Source organism: Paroedura picta, unplaced genomic scaffold, assembly GCF_049243985.1.
Source record: "Paroedura picta isolate Pp20150507F unplaced genomic scaffold, Ppicta_v3.0 Ppicta_v3_sca22, whole genome shotgun sequence".
NCBI lineage: Eukaryota > Metazoa > Chordata > Lepidosauria > Squamata > Gekkonidae > Paroedura > Paroedura picta.
The window spans coordinates 4,399,187-4,415,952 of NW_027518619.1; the positions used below are offsets into that span (position 1 = coordinate 4,399,187).

Here is a 16,766-nt window from a genome sequence, read left to right on the forward strand (position 1 = left end):
GGTGTAATGTCCTGAGTCTGTCCTTGGCTGGGTTTCATACAATGTTCAGACTCTCCTGGAGGTTCAACTATTTTTAAGCATTCACTTTGACAAGGTATTAAATTGTTTCAGATCTATGGTCGAAAGCAGCTTAGGCAGTGGTGACGGGGACTTTATAATGCTGCCAAAAGCATGTTATTAAATTCTCAACAGTAGTCTTCTCTTCAAGGGGCTCCAGATGATACCTGCTTCGCAGCCTTCAGTGTCCAGTAGGTGGAGTTTGAAGGTGGCACCTGGATGGCCCAGGTGAGCCCAATCTCAACAGCTCCTAGAAGCTGAGCAGGGTCAGTTCTGGTAAATCCTTGAATTAGAGACCACCGAGGAAGTTCAGAATTGCTACAGAGGGGCAGGCAATAGCCAACCAGTTCCGATTGTCGGATGCTTCTATAACCCTAAGAGGTTTCCATATCTAGGTAGTAACTTGAAGGCAATTTCTATCATCTCCTAAATTTAGGTAGCGCAAGAAAGATTTCTGGCTGGTATAGTGAGCTTCCTACGATGTTGTGTTTTTGTCAACATTACTTGCACATTTATTTCAACCCAACAGACAATATATTAGAAAAATAGAACCAAAGGACTTTAGTGGTGTCTTCTAGGCGATTCAGATCATTTTGGATTCAGCCCAGATAGATTCAGCCCAGTGCTGAAGCACTTGGCTGAATTGATGTAGCCAAATCCAAAGTGATTCAGTGCTATTAAATTCAATGGCACCATTAATGTCAATGGGAAAATTTCCCTTTCTGTCTATTCTGTGGTCTGGGGAGACAGAGTTTGCGGTAGAAGTGCCAAATGTGCAGCATAGCTGTGTGAGTCTCTCTTCAAAAGAACCCCCAAGTTTCAAAAAGATTGGACCAGGGGGTCCAATTCTATGAGGACCCAAAGAGGGTGCCCCATCTGACCTCCATTGTTTCCAAAGATGGGAGAAAGATTCTTGTTCTTGTCTCCCCCCCCCCTTCACCATTGGAAACAATGGAGGTTGGAAGGGGGCATCCTCTTTGGGTACCCATAAAATTGGACTGCCTGGTCCAATCATTTTGAAACTTGGGGGTTCTTTTAAGGACAGGCTCCCACAGCTATGCTAGAAACTTGATGCCTATACCTCAAACTCCTGCTCCCATAGACCATGGAATAGATAGAAAAGGAACATTTTCATTCCTTTAAACTTTAAACTGCCTGATCTTCACATGGTTGAATTGTGCCTGAATCGTGGTTTGATGATTAGGCCAAGGGGAAGTGAGATACAGCGGATTTGTCCAAAAAGTGCCTAAATCAACATTGATTCAGGCACTTTTCGGACTATTGGAAACAAATGCACATGCCTAGTGCCTTTCTCTCCTCAAGGAACTACAATGTAAAAGTCTATTTTGGAACTTCTAAGGGGAGGTGGAGTCAACCACAAAATGGCTTCCATGGGAGGTGGAGTCAACCACAAAATGGTTTCCATGGGAGGTGGAGTCAAACACAAAATGGCTTCCATGGGAGGTGGAGTCAAACACAAAATGGCTTCCATGAGTGGGGAAGGCAACCACAAAAATGTCGAGAAGTGAGGTTATGAGTAACTGATAGCATTTCTTCAGTGTTCAGGCAGAATCAAAATTTAACAGAATATCTTTGAGAATTAACATGCCATTTAGAAATATTTCCATGCAGTCAAAAAAAAAAAATTATAGACCTAGTTAAGGAACCCTCAACTGGCCCTAATCCATTTTGCAAACACCTGAAATATTGATGTCAAAGGAAAAATGGGGAAGAATTGTTCTTCTCCCAGCAATCCCCTTTACATGAGCTTTGGTTTAGAGCAGAGGTGGCCAAATTGTAGCTCTCCAGAAGTCCATGGACTACTATTACTATGAGCCCCTGCCAGCTCATGCATAGTACTTGTAGTCCATAGACATCTAGAGAGCCGCAGGTTGGCCATCCCTGAACGACCCTTGCCCATTGACTAACTTTTACATTAAGCTTGCAGAAATCCAGACATCTTTGCCATGGCTTTAAATTAATTCAACAAAACTGTTCTACCATTGCACTGTATTTCCTGAGGGTTTCCTTGAATCAGGGACTCATTGGCATTGCCAGTCTGATATGTCACACTCAGGTCTGCAGGCTGGCTCCAGCAGTTGCCAGCAATGGAAGTATTCTTACAGGACAGGAGGATCGGAACATTGTAAAGACAACCGTGAGCCATATGGTAAGACTATGGACACTACTAACGGCAGAGCAAATATACTCAGCCATCACTTTAATCAATCAGTTTCCAGAGCAGCAAAAATTGTTTGAAACACCTTCCCCTGCCCCCTTCTAGGTGTGTGCGCAGAGTTGCCAACTCCGGGTAAGGAAATCGCTGGAGATTTGGAGGGTGGAGCCTGGGGAGGGTGGGCTTTGGGGAGGAGAAGGACCTCAGCAGGGTATAATGCTATAGATCCCACCCTCCCAAGCTGTTATTTTTTCCAGGGGTGCTCGTCTCTGTGGTCTGGAGGTCTGGTTGAATTCCAAGGGATCTCCAGGCTCCACCTGGAGGTTGGCAACCCTACATGTGCGGTATCCACCACCCCACTCTCCAACTTGCAGCCCTCAACTCTCGGCGTAACAAGCTGGAGTGGATTTTCAAAATGGTCCCTGGAAAGCAGTAAGAAAATTCTCTCCTCTCTCTCCTCTCTCACTCGCCTTCTCTCTCTCACTCTCTCCCTCCCTCCCTCTCTCTCTCTTTCTGTCTCACTCTCCTTCTCTCTCTCTCACTCTCTCCCTCCTTCTCATTCTCTCTCCTTCTCTGTCAGTCTCTCCCTCCCTCCTCTCTCTCTCCCTCTCTTCTCTCTCCTTCTCTCTCCCTCCTTCCCTTTTTCTCTCTCTCTTTCTGTCTCACTCTCCTTCTCTCTCTCTCTCACTCTCCCTCCTCTTTCTCTCTCCTCCTCTGTCATTCTCTCCCTCCCTCCCTCCCTCCTCTCTCTCCTCTCTCCCTCCCCTCCTCTCTCTCTCTCCCCTTGTCTTTCTCCTTCTCTCTCCCTCTCTCCCTCCTTCCCTTTCTCTCTCTCTCTCCCTGTCTTCTCTCTCTTTCTCTCTCCCTCATTCTCTCTCTCTCTCACTCTCCTTCTTTCTCCTTCTCTCTCTCCTCTCTCTCTCCCCCCCTCTCTTTTTCTTTCTTTCTCTCACACTCTCCATCTCTCTCTCTCTCTCATTCTTTCTCTCATTCTCTCCCCACGCACCACTTTGAAAATAGACTCCACTGTTTTTGGGGTCGGTTGGGAGACCTATTTCTGGGGGGTCGAGAAACAAGAATTCCGGACGATGGGCAGGGTGGGAGAAGCTGAAGAGATTGCCGTTTGACTACTCACCAGGTTGACACAGACATTGATCAGGGACCTAAGGTGAGGCAGGAAGGATATGACCGGCTGCCTCTGCAGTGTCAAACAAACCCCTTCAATCAAATTGCTGGCAGGCTCCCACTCAACCTGTCTCCTGGAACACAACAGTTAGGCGGCATTAAGACACGGCCCTCTCCAGGAACCCCACAACAAGGTGACCCAGACAGAGGGATGCCGAGGGACACTTCAGACAAAGGAGGACGTCTTGCGTGGCAACATGCGTCTGACCCATGCGACTGGGGGGGGGGGAGCAGAGGGAGGCATCACGGCAGAGACAGGGTTTGCTGTAAAGAGGGGCTGCCACCGTGCATCATTCACAAGGCAGGCTGCTGAGACCATCAACAGATAAAGAGATAGAGAGAGGAAGGGGGGGGGGCTGGTGCGTGGGAGGAGACCAGTTCATAAAGAAGAGCCCAGATACCTGGATTGGGTTGGACGACATTGCAGCCATTTTGGATTTTGGCACATTGGGTTGCTGGGGCAGGGGCTGACAGGCCAAATAACTGAGCTTTTAAAGTGTCATGGCAGTTCCACACTTATAGCACGAAGAGTTCGGAGCTTTGCGACGGGATCGGTAGATGGAATCAAGAAGTGGAAGGAAGGAAGGAAGGAAGGAAGGAAAGCCACCGTGTCTTGTGAGCCCTCTCTCGCCTGATCGAGGAAGCTATGCAGAGTCTGCCTTGGTTAGTATTTGGATGGGAGGTTGCTATGCAGAGGCTGTTAATGGCAAACCACCATGGAAGATCTCTGAAGATCAGCTCCAACTTGATGGTCTTTTCCACCACCAGAGCCTAGCCAAGGGCTGTTTCAGGAGCATGTATTCATCATCACCCTCGCCAAGGGACTTCACACGGCAACCCTGCCCCCTATTCACCAAGGGATTAATTCCCTCCTGTGTTCATGCCTAGAGAACCAGAGGCCCTCAACATTCCTGAGGGGTTTAAAGGAATCCAGACATACCAATGTCACTTCCAAATCAAGGGAAGTCATAAGAAGGGTAGGATCCCATGATCTTTCCATGAACCTGGTGAGGCAGAAAGATCTGCAGGGACAAGCATTTGGGAACATTGATTCAGAGCGTCAGAGAAATCAAGGACTGGACTATATATGAAGAGAGTGGCAGTTTGATCATGCTTCTGTTACTGGGGGCTTTCAATTGCAAGCAACAATGTCACCGTACCCCTGTAGTTACTATGTGCTGGCTGTTGGCAGAGGTTTGACTAAGCACTGCTGTGTCTTCAGATGATTGAAGCTTAGCCTGCATCTGCTTTGATAACTGAATTGTTCTTAAAGTTCTCCTTGCAAATAAACTTGTATCTCTCCTATTGGTCCTTTGAGAACTTCTGCAAACCTATGGAGCCCCTAGGCCAGGTCCATCACAGAACGTTCATGAACATTCCGTTATTCCATTTCATGAAATATAGGCGGTGTTGTTGGAGGTTTACGGAGTCATTTCTAGGAGACTGGAAGCCAGAGAACTGGTTGTGCAATCCTTTAGATCAATGGTTCTCAACCTTGGGGTCGGGACCCCTTTGGGGATCGAACAACCCTTTCACAGGGGTCGCGACAGGGCAAGCAGCTTGGCTGGGGGGGGCACCATCCACACAACAGCCTTGTGGGGTAGATAGAGATAGAACATTCAACTATCTGGAGCAGCGGAAAAGAGAGAGATCGGCATGGTGGGACAAGAGGCAGAATTGAACTGAGAAACTCCGGGGGGGGGGGGAACAATCTATATACAATCATGAACAATGGAGCTTCACGCCATTGGTCAGTTTCAGTTTAATTTCTGTGAAAAAACACTTACATAATTTTATGGTTGGGGTCACCACAACAACATGAGGAACTGTAAAACGCGGCATTAGGAAGGTTGAGAACCACAGCTTTAGATGTAACGTGATCCTGTATTAATTGATATTGGGGAAGAGGGGTCAAGTCTGAAATGAAATGTTTATTGGAATAAGGCAAGGGAAGCCAACTGAGGGCAGTTCTAGAGGGCTGATTCCTATCCTGTGACAACCAGCATTTAGGCTTTTCTTAAAAGGAAAACCGGAAATGCTCAGCAGATTGTGGGAGAGAGTGTCTTGTCATGAAAGAGTTAAAAAATTAAGAGGGATGTTTTCACCATTAAATGTCCCTAAGCTCTTTAGGGATTTAGAGGTGAAGAATGATGGCAGGGACCATAGGTCTGGTTTGGACAAGGACAGACAAGAGAGGCAAACCCCTCCCCCTAAAATCAAACCACTCCCATCAGTGACATCCTTTTAGTGAAAGAAAAATACAAGAAGGAAGATAACAGTATCCTCTTTAATTCACTTAATTTGATTGGGAAAGACGAAGGAAGGCAGACTTGGCCTGGTGATTGATTCACAAAGAAGATCCCTTTAGGAAACTACCAGGGCCTATTATGCATGTATCAAGCTACAAAGGACTGTTTTCTGGGGGAAATCACTCTAAATTGGCTGCCAGAGAACCACCCGAAGTTAAGGCCAAGCCCCTTCTTTCCTAAGCCACGCAGAACACCCAGGCTGTCCTCGGGCTATCACGGGCAACGGGAGACTAAATCAAATTGCATGTTCACATGATCGCTGACCGCGAGGAAGCAAAATCAGCAGTAGGAATCTCAAGCCCCCCACCCCTATGGTCACTGATCAAAGGTAGAGTTTTGTAGTTTCAGGAGCCGTAAATACCACAGGGTAATTTCTATTAATTTACATAGCAATATGGCTGGGTCGCCAGGGCGAATGGCATGTCCATGTGATTGCTGACAAAGGCAGAGTAACAGTGGCAGGCGCTCAAGCTCCCATTGGTTGATGAAGGACTGCGAGCAGAAAAGGGGAGGGGACCAAAAACACGCAGACATTTATGCATCAAAAAAAGATTGTTAGTGACGTAACACAAGAAAAGATGCCTTAAAGCTGGTTTCAGAAGCCTCGCTGATAAGACACTGCCGGAATGGTGGGCAGCATTTGCAATGCAAAACCAAAGATAACACAACGAGTTTCACAATGCGAAAACGGTGCCACGTTAAGAATGGAAAAATAAGACGTCGTTTTTGGCAGTCCTTTTACGAGTTGTCCGTGATGCATAATACACCCTGGCTGCAATTTAGCACCAACCAATATTCCGAAGAATTACTGCTGGGGAGGGGGGAGATATGAGGCTGATGTGGTGAAAACATGCCAGAACCCCGCTCCTCTGTAAACAAGGATTCATGAGGCAGGAAAACAACATTGAGTTCTGAAACACCTGAAACCAATTATCTTGGGCCCAACCAAACAAGGTCACTAGGAGAGCTTTCTAGCCCGCAGAAGGATTACATTCCTTTGACCTTTTTGCTTTTAATATTTATTTCAAAAATAGTTGCAGGCAGGCTCCGCAGGGATCGCGCACATGGCAATGCTGGCATTCACACACCTACATCACTCGTAAATTTCCCAAGGGCAATCTCACTTGGTTTTTTTGAGACGCGAGAATGATTATCTCACTCCCGGATACGTGTGTCAAGGCACATGCTACACTTCCACCGCTTCTGGTTGTGGTCCTTCATAAAGAGATGCATTTCCTCTATTGCTGTCAGGAGACACACATGGGGACGCATGCACATTCAACAATAGGAGAAATACATTTCCTGTCTTTTGCTGTTCAAGAGTTCAGTGCAGCAAGACACTGTCAATAAAATGACATACCCCTTCCTTCAAGGCGCGCAACATCAACAACGGACCCCCGGAGGTTTCCGTCCCACCTGCTCACCTCAAAGTAGGCATCTTGTGAATTTTATTGAACATACGGTCCAGTCTCTTTAAGATGAGGATCAAGGCTGGCCGCACAGCCTCAGCTGTCCAGTCGGTGATAGGCAGCATCTCCATGATGTAGCGCCGGAGCCCCCGGCTCTCCATCGTCTGGGTGTCGTAGGGCGCCAGCTTCAGAAGGGAATGTGCAATTTCGGCCAACCTAAAATTATCGCTCGTTAAGAGGGAAATCAGGGATTCGGCACAAGCAGCTTCTCAGCAGGGGCCACAAGCGGCTGCTAAGAGGACAACATGCTGGAACATCTGGTCGAAACCACACACAAGAAAAAGCAAGCTAAACTGTGTAAACACCCCTATTAAAACGAATCATCTAAACAACGTTATATCTCATTCATTCATTAAAGTAGTGAGCATTAATATAAAAAAGACGTGATTGTCTGTATTGCTGATGTACATTATTGATTATTACACTAAGGACGTAATGATAATATTTACAATAATCAAACCCAAACTTTACTCTCCTTAATCAACTGGTGCAACATAGAATCATAGAGTTGGAAGGGGCCACACAGGCCATCTAGTCCAACCCCCTGCTCTATGCAGGATCAGCCCTAAGCATCCTAAAGCATCCAAGAAAAGGAAACATAACTTGTTTCCAGTTCAACAGGTATAAAGGTAAAGGTAAAGGTTTCCCCTGTGCAAGCACCAGGTCATGTCTGACCCTTGGGGTGACGCCCTCTAGCATTTTCATGGCAGACTCAATACGGGGTGGTTTGCCAGTGCCTTCCCCAGTCATTACCGTTTACCCCCCAGCAAGCTGGGTACTCATTTCACTGACCTCGGAAGGATTGAAGGCTGAGTCAACCTTGAGCCGGCTGCTGGGATCGAACTCCCAGCCTCATGGGCAAAGCTTTCAGATGGCTGCCTTACCACTCTGCGCCACAAGAGGCTCTCAACAGGTATAGTGCTTCTGTTTCCCATGTCCTGAATCAAACGAGTGCAGTGCAACTTGTTTTTAATACAATAGACGTGATGCAGCTGTATCCCTACGGGTTGCCTGCTACAAACGAAGCCTGTTCTGCCCTCTGTTTCAAAGACGGCTTTCTCAAGACATGGAGCAGCAGTCAAGAAACTTAGAATAAAATCCCATTATTATTTTGGATGCAAAAGCACCCGATGCTCTCCACTCTCATATTGAAAGATATCATACTACATAAAATCATGACCGTGTTTTCAACAGCATGCCAGCTGTCTGATTGGCTCTCGAGGGGAGGGCCCTCCCCCAAAGGGCCAGTCAGAGGGGGCTGGCACACTGTCCAGAAGCATGGGAGGGCCTCCAATTGGTCCTCACTGAGAGGGCCCTTCCCACTGAGGGCCACTAAGAGGCCTCTCATTGGCCCTCCATGGGAGTGGCCTCCCTCCATGAGCACCAGAGGCTGTGCCACTCTCCAATAGTATGGAGCACTCCATGCCTGCCCCACCAGTTTCCCCACCATCCACACCACCCACAACTGCTGGATAAGGCCCCCAACCCTCCAACAAACCCAACAAATCTGGGATGGGTGGCCACTTTCTTACCAGATGCCTGCCCAAATTTCCCATCCCCCGACAGTGGCCAGAAGGTGGTAGGGGTCTGTGGTGCCTCAACGAACAAGACTCCCACCCTTCTCAGTCACCAAAGCATCTTACCCAACATGTCTTCCCCACCAGCAACAGCAATACAGGCAGCCCGTCTCCCTGCTAAGGCCCCACTGCTCTTTACCACCTCAGTGGGGGGTGGGGTGCTGTGACCTTGGACTCCCGTGGCAAGAGCTTGGGAGGGGGGGGGGATGCCACCCAGTCTGTTTTTAAAGCAGTCTTTGTGGCTTGTCATAAAAGTTTGGTTTTGACTACTGTAATGATTATAATTATGTCCTTAGTGTATTAATCAATAATATACACTAGCAATATAGATAATCACACTTATTCATTTTTATATTAATGCTAATCACTGTAATGAATGAAATATTGAGGTTTAGATTATTCATTCAATTAGGCTTGCTTATTTGGTTAGCTTGCTATTTTTTTCACTTTGTACATATACTGTGTACCCCCCTTTTTCTATATATTTGTGAACATCTGGTAAGGCAGAAGAGGCTACTTACAGCCACAGACCAAGTTGGATTGCAAATCTAGAGGACATGGATGCAAGAGACTTCAGTCCCACCGGCCTTGCTTTTGGCAAGATGCTGATGGAATAGAGTCAAAAAAAGGGCTTATGTACATGCTCAGGTGATTTCCTTGTCTATCTGTCCGTCTATATCGCTAGTATCTTTTTCTCCCACTCTTCCTCTAAGGAACTCTGAGGGGCATATATACATTTCTCCCTTTCCCCCTTTTATCCTCACAATAACTCTGCAAAGAAGGGTAGGCTGAGAGAGTATGACTGGTCCAAGGTCATCCAGGCAAGCCTGATCCTATCAGATCTCAGAAGCTAAGCAAAGTCGACCTTGGCTAGTATTTGGATGGGAGATCTCCAAGGATTTGAATGGTAGTTCCTCCAAGAAACACTAGGGGTCATGACATGCAGTTGGGTTGTAGTTCCACCAAGAAACACTAGGGGTCATGGCATGCAGTTGGGTTGTAGTTTCTCCAAGGAATACTAGGGGTCATTATACGTAAGCAGGAAATGGCAAAACTATCTCCAATCATCCATTACCTGGCTGCCAGAAAGTCCTCGGATCTCCTGGCTACACTCTACACATGCCACATGGTCAAGCAATCAATCATCATTTAGCTGGCTTTCATGACAGACTGGAGATCTAGGTCTCCCCTGTTCTAGTCTGAGACTCTGTTGCATGGGAAGACACAAACCGAAACTGAACTTGTGACCACTGAGAAAGTCAACTTTGTTTAATTTGTCACCACTGAAGAGCAGAATCCCAACTAAACTAGAGGCAGCACTTTGTCTCCATGGCAGTGACATATGTCCCTCTACATGGAGACCCATTTGCTCAATAGACTTGGAATTCGTGAATGAAAAACAGCATAGTGAAGAACATAACGACACAATGAGAAACCTAACTGAAACCCAAATCCACACATCGTAAAGTCAACAAACGTGTCATCTAACCCAAAAACTTCTGCAAAACATCTACTGAGCTTTCAAATGTTTAGAAGTATATAAGGAATCAACAGGCAGAATAAATAGATTATTTTTAAAACTAATACACTGTATGCTCCCTCCTCTCCATCCTTGAGATGCAGATTGGAGAGTTTGCTTACCTGGTACATACTCCTCCTACTGGATTGCCTGACCAACTCAGCATGCCTGGACACGGAGGAGGGGATACTATATCACGCTACAACTGTATAGTTTTTATCTCCTTGAATGAGATGACTCTCTTTGATTTAACTTATACAACTGTATAGGTTTTATCTTCTTCATCACGCCCGCTTCTACAGACGCTCTCCCTACTTACACAGGCTGAAGCACATTCTTGCGCTAAGCAGAATACCTCATGTGCGATTTGACATCCAGCAGCTCCAAAGATGTCACTCTGGGCTCTCCAGCCAGGTTCTGCAAGATCTTCAACCTGGGGCCGCAGTGCTTGTAGAATTCCGTGCAGATATTCAGCAGGGACTCGCGCGGACGTCTGAACTCCTCGCGGGCAAGTCTCTCGTCCAGCTCCTCCCGCTGGAGGCCTTGGCCTTCTTCCAGCAAATGAAGGTTTTCCCTGGAGATTGCAGAAAGGGAAAGATGTGCCATGAGAAAGTGGAGGACGACCTCCTTTTCAACAGAAGCAAGGTCCTCTGCATGTTAGCAATGGAAGAGCAAGCTGTGTGGTTTGGTGAGAGGGTAAGAAGAGAAGACTTGAGTGGGATGGCCCCATATTATCAGATCTTGGAAGCTAACAGGGTCAAAATGGCCTGGTTTAGTATAGCATCCATCGTGTCAGTAATGGTAGGTGGAATCCCGCGAGCATGAATTCTCGAAGGACTTCGTCACAAATGTTAGGGAGATACCTGATAAAGTGCAGCTTGGCTCCTTGCTCTGGGTACCTAGAGAGAAAACAGGGGGCAGAGAGGTGAGAAAGATGTCACATAGGATTTGAAACACGTTTCAGTCCAGGTTAGAATATATCCCTTATTTTTGCTCCAGGGCTCAAGGAGGGAGGAAGAACTTGACTTCCCTTCCACCTGCTGGGTTTGTACTGCTTCTGGACGGCTGGACTTCAGGGATGCCGAATCTGGGTGGGAAAACACCTGGGGATTTTGGGGCGGAGCCTGGGAAGGGAAGGTCTTGGAGAAGGCAGGGTCCTGAGTGGGGTACAACGTAATACAGGCTACCCTCCAAAGCTACCACTGTCTCCAAGGAAATTTATTTCGGTAGTGTGGAGATCAACCATAATTCCAGGGCATCTCCAGGCTCCGCCTGAAGGCAGGCTGCCCTACTGGACAGAGTTTAAGCATGCAAAGCACCCAGCAGCTTAAAAGAATAAAGTAGTCTTATTAAGTAGAGAAACAACTTTGTAAAGAAAAAGCTAACTGTCTAACTGTTGTTCTGAGTTCATGCTGTCGGTCCTGGAGGCAAGCAGGGAGGAAGTGCCCTCCAAGGAGCAGGAAGTTTTCAATTGAGCCAAGCAGGACACAGAAGGAGATTACTTGAAAAACATCAGGAAATTCCCAACCTAACTATGCTAAATACACATCTCCTCTGATGCCCCCCGCAGGATATTATTCACATGCTGTTCAGTCATGCACACCGTAGAACCTGCATATTCTAACATGGGTATCTACACAGGAGCATTAATTAAAGCAGGGTGTACCTATTTAACATCCAGCATCTGCAGAATTAGTGTATTGTGTCTGCATACAAGCAAGTGAGATGGATGGCATGGGGAGAATTCTTCTAAGGAGGATCTCAGTTATTTAGGAGGGAAAATATTCCTCTGTGTGTGAGTGTGAGATGCAGGCCAATTTTGCACTGGTGTGCTGCTCTGAGCTACCGGCAGCGTATCGTGGTGGAGCAGCATGCTCCGCCGTGTCCTGTGTCCCCATGGGGGACACATTTTGGCGGCGACCACTATCCACTCCTCACAGATGCAACTGGAGCAGAACTTTTCTGCTGCACCGGGGAGGGGGCAATGGGGGTTGTTCTTAATGCAATCCTACCTTCCTGCAAATAAAACAAATGCCCCATTCAACCCCGCAGCACCTCAAAGTGCGACAGAGCCAATTGGGGTATTTTTTATCCCTGCCGGCACGCTATAGGTAGAGAGGAGCCAGGCTCTTCTGTGTCCTAGAATCATAGAGTTGGAAGGGACCTCCTGGGTCATCTAGTCCAACCCCCTGCACTATGCAGGACACTCACAACCCTCTCGCTCATCCACTGTCACCTGCCACCCCCTTGAACCTTCACAGAATCAGCCTCTCCGTCAGATGGCTATCTAGCCTCTGCTTAAAAATTTCCAAAGATGGAGAACCCACCACCTCCTGAGGAAGGCTAGGCCCCATTGGCCCCCAGGGCAGCTAAGGGAACGTGGAAAATATCCATGTTCCCTTAACACGGGGCAACGGAGCGCTTTGGGCCCGGGAGGGGGCTGGCCCGGTGAGGACATCATATGGAAGCAGAGATTAGCCCCGCTGCCCTATGAGCACCCACTCAGCCTTTTCTGTCCGTGCGGAATCAATCACACACATTCAAACACCTTTGACACCTTTGACTTCCCCCCTTATTGCCTAAAGATGCACGAGCTAGTTCAAAAGCCACCGTCTGACGTCCCTGTATGCCTCCCCCTTACATCTCAGATGGGCTGCTGTGACTACTGAGGTAAGGAGGAGCCTCCTGTTACCTGGTATTGGCCCCCGATGACATGGCATGGTTAGCAGTCGTGGTTCCTTTATGGCCTTGATCGCACCGACTCATCTGAGGGGCTGTCATTGGCCTGTTCCATGGAGAAAGTCCGTGTCAAAACTCACAGGTGGGTGAAAAGCTTGCATCTGCCACGAGCGTGGGAATCTGAACTCAGAGCAAAGGCCAGCATTTGCCTCTGATCTCCATGTTTCTCACTTAAAACAAACCAAGAGGTGGGAAAAACACGGGCTCGAATGTTTGTGAGCCAGTGTGGTGTAGTGGCTAACAGCGAGGACCTCTAAACTGGAAAACTGGGCCTGATTCCCCACTCCTTGACATCCAGCTCGCTGGACGGCCCTGGGTTCTAGTCACAGTCAGAGTTGTTCTCACCGAGCAGTTCTCTTAGAGCTCTCTCAGCCCCACCTATCTCGCAGGGTGCCTGTTGCGGGGAGAGGAAAGAGAAAGGGGGGTTTGTAGGCCGCTTTTTCCGACTCCTTCGGGTAGTGAAAACATGCCAAGCCAAATTCTCACTGAAATCAATCGGAACCGGTCTCCGTTATCGGCGAACGCACTACGGTCATTGGTGACCACCCTCAGGAACGTGAAAGGAAGCCGCTGTTGGGATCTCTGGAGTCAGAATGAGGCACGCGGAGGGGCTTACCTGGTGAGAACTTCCACGCTGTATAAGAGGGCTTGCAGGGACGTCGCGAGCGCGGCGGTGGCGGCTATCTCTTCGCGAGCGGCGGTCACCGTCTCCACTTGAGAGGTCTGCCGCTTGAGCTTCTGCAGGTAGCAGGGCACCAAGGCTTCCAGGACCATCAGCATCTGAAGACTGAGCCCAAGGGCAGCGCATCAAAGCAGGGAAGGGGGACTGCAGATAGACTCCCAGGGGCTGCCTTCTCCGGGTCAGGAAATGCCCTGGAGATTTCAAGGAGTCAGGAGAAGGTGGAGTTTGGAGAAGGGGGGAGCTCAGTGTTGGAGTGAGCGGCTCAGCGTGCTCGATCATTGGGGGGCCGCTACTCTAAGGGTGTCTCGGTATTATCTCCTTGGTGTCGTGGTTAAGAGCGGCCACCTCTAATCGAGAAAGCCGGGTTTGATTCCATGGGGCTTTTCGCACACCTTCAAAATTGCACAATGGTTGCCAATTGAAAACGCTACTGATTTGCCATTATGCACAGCGTCGTTGACAATCTGCCACACACCTGAAACCGATCCGCAAAAAGCGCTTCCTTGTAGCGCTTTCAAGGAAATCCCCAAAAGTGGATTCACCCTGCGGAAAGCGCTACACTCTTGCAACCAATCTGCAACACTAGCGGGAAAGTTCTGTGCGTTACCATTGTTGTGGTTTCTACAAAGTCCCTCCCCCTGGCTCTCTCCTCTGATCTTCCGGCGAAGCGATCGCCATTTTTTTTTCTCCGAGTGAGCGAAGTTCAACCCACCAGCAAGCCTGTTTAGAGGCTTCCCCGGCTTCAGTCCCTCCCCAGAGCTGTTTAGTCACTAAGCACAAACAACAGAGAAGCCCGTTGGCTGATGTATTTTCCCTTTATTTTTTACACTGTTTTCGGCCGAAAATCGGGCCCGTGAGGGGGGGGGATTTTTTTTTCACTTGGGGGGAGCGTGGCAACGATGAAACGACAGCTCAAACACACCTGCCAGCTGATGGGTCTCTCCGTTGCAACGAATCAACACATATTCGTTGCAATGGGTGTGTTTAAAAAAAAAAAAACCTTTCTTAAAGGGAAAGGGGCTGTTTGGGAGCATGCTAACGGCTGCCCATTGGCTGCTTGACGGCCAGGGGCGGGACGAGCTCGGCAATAGCGCTTCCTGTCTAGCGATTTTTGCTGAGACCGGAAGCTTGTGGGAAACGATAGAAACGCAACTGGATTCCACTACAAAGGCAGGTATGCATAATGAAGAATTCCACTATTTTAAATGGCGATTTTTCGTTCAGCAAACAATTTGCTACAAGGATCCCGGTGCGGAAAGCCCCCATGTTTCTCCCCCACATGCAGCCAGCTGGGTGACCTTGGGCTAGTCACAATCCTGTTAGAGCTGTTCTCACAGAGCAGTTCTCTCAGAGCTCTCTCAGCCCCGCCTCCCTCTCAGGGTGCCTGTTGTGGGGCGAGGAGGGGAAGGCGACTGTAAGCCACTTTGAGACACCTTCAGGTAGTGAAAAGTGGGGTATAAAAGCCAATTCTTCTTCTGAATGGGGCTCCTCTCTTTGTCTTAACCTGGGAACTGCTCTCTGGCCTCTCTTCTCTCTGTGTCCTCTCACTTGCTGCGCATAACCTTTCAAGGAGACAAAGTTATCCCTCCAAAATTTTATATCCCTTAAACTTATGCCCCCAAAAGTTGTCCTGGAATTACTACTGAGACCACTGGGTATTGGGATATTTGTTTAATATAGAAGAGTTCTACCCAGTCACAGAAGCATAATAGTGAATACAGTAAATAAATCTCCAAGGGAGTATATTGCAGAAAAGGGGAAATTGCAGTTATTCAAGTAGGTCCAGTTTACATTCAGGTTGCAGTTAAAATCTGCATAATCTACGGAGGCTTTTCCCCATCACAAATGGCCAGCTTGTCCAGCATCATGCAGGGGGGACCTGCAGAGATGTTGTCAGGAACCCCAGTTCCTGACCCGGGTCCTGCTTCTTACGGTTGTCTTGTTCTTTCATGCTCCCGGGTCTCCCGCCGTGTTGTGGCACCTTCCCAGGTTCCGCTCGAGAGCGCCCCTCCCTTTCCCCATCTCCACTCGCATTTCAAAGGCCCATCTTGCTTCCCACTTGCTTATCTCAAGGCTGCTCTCACTAGCCACCCAGTCTGAATAACAGATGGCTGCTTTGGATGTTTTGGCACCCTTTGGATCAAAGAGTACCGTCTTGTCCTTTTTGTTATTGTTATTGTTATTGTCATTGTTATTGTCATTGTCATTGTCATTGTTATTGTTATTAGATTTATTTCCTGCCACTCCCTATAAGCTCGTGGCGGTTAACAATAGTCTTAAAATCCCCCATTAAAAGACTATAAAAATACCCAACAGGGCGGAAAATACCACTCTCCCCTACCCGAACAAGGGCATTGGGGGATGGAGGGTGATGATGACTCCTTCAAACCCCCCAGGGGGGCAATATTCTTCCTTGCCAATCCCAGCCTCAACCTGGTGGAAGAGCTCCGTTTTAGAGGCTCTGCGGAACGTTGACAGCTCCCGCAAGGCCCGCAGCTCACCTGGGAGCTCATTCCACCAGCTGAGGCTTATGGTTGAGGCTAGGTGTGCTTCTCTGGGACCGGGAACGATCAGTAGGTTTTCTCCCACAGAGCGTAGAGCCCTGCGGGGCACATAGTGCGACAGGTGGTCCCTCAGGTATGTGGGTCCCAACCCGCGTGAAGCCTTAAAGGTTAAAACCAAAACCTTGAACTGGATCCGGACAGCAATTTGCATGTGAATTATTGTTCCTACCAAATGCTGCCTCCCCACCCCCTTACAGAGCCCAGGTATATATGCTGGGCAACCCCCTGAGTCAGTGTCTTTGTCAAGATTCCTATCCGTGAGCTTATGTGATGTGTAGATCCTGAATCTCCCAATAAACACTTTTACTTAAAGCCTCATCCTGAAGACCGAGAGTGATATCTGTGGCATGAGTCTAAGGGGTCTCAACCGCTTGGTTCCTGACAGATGTGTATCTCCATGGAAGGCCATGGGGAAGAGGTCAGAGGGCAGCTCCCATGTTAAAACAAAGAGGGGTGTCCCATTCACAGAGTTAACACCTATACCCAGAG

The 16,766-nt window shown here is 48.2% G+C and overlaps 1 protein-coding gene across 4 annotated transcripts in view; it reads right to left on the reverse strand.

The window, feature by feature from the left end:
* LOC143828378 (protein unc-80 homolog) overlaps positions 1-16,766 on the reverse strand; it is a 179,704-nt gene that overhangs the window by 42,554 nt on the left and 120,384 nt on the right. For all 4 annotated transcript variants that reach the window (XM_077318769.1, XM_077318765.1, XM_077318767.1 and 1 more), the window contains 6 exons: positions 13,648-13,818; positions 12,985-13,077; positions 11,156-11,191; positions 10,648-10,866; positions 7,152-7,352; positions 3,369-3,492 (listed from right to left, as the gene is read on the reverse strand). In XM_077318769.1, coding sequence (XP_077174884.1) covers positions 3,369-3,492; positions 7,152-7,352; positions 10,648-10,866; positions 11,156-11,191; positions 12,985-13,077; positions 13,648-13,818 — 844 coding nt within the window. The remainder of the gene's footprint in view (positions 1-3,368; positions 3,493-7,151; positions 7,353-10,647; positions 10,867-11,155; positions 11,192-12,984; positions 13,078-13,647; positions 13,819-16,766) is intronic.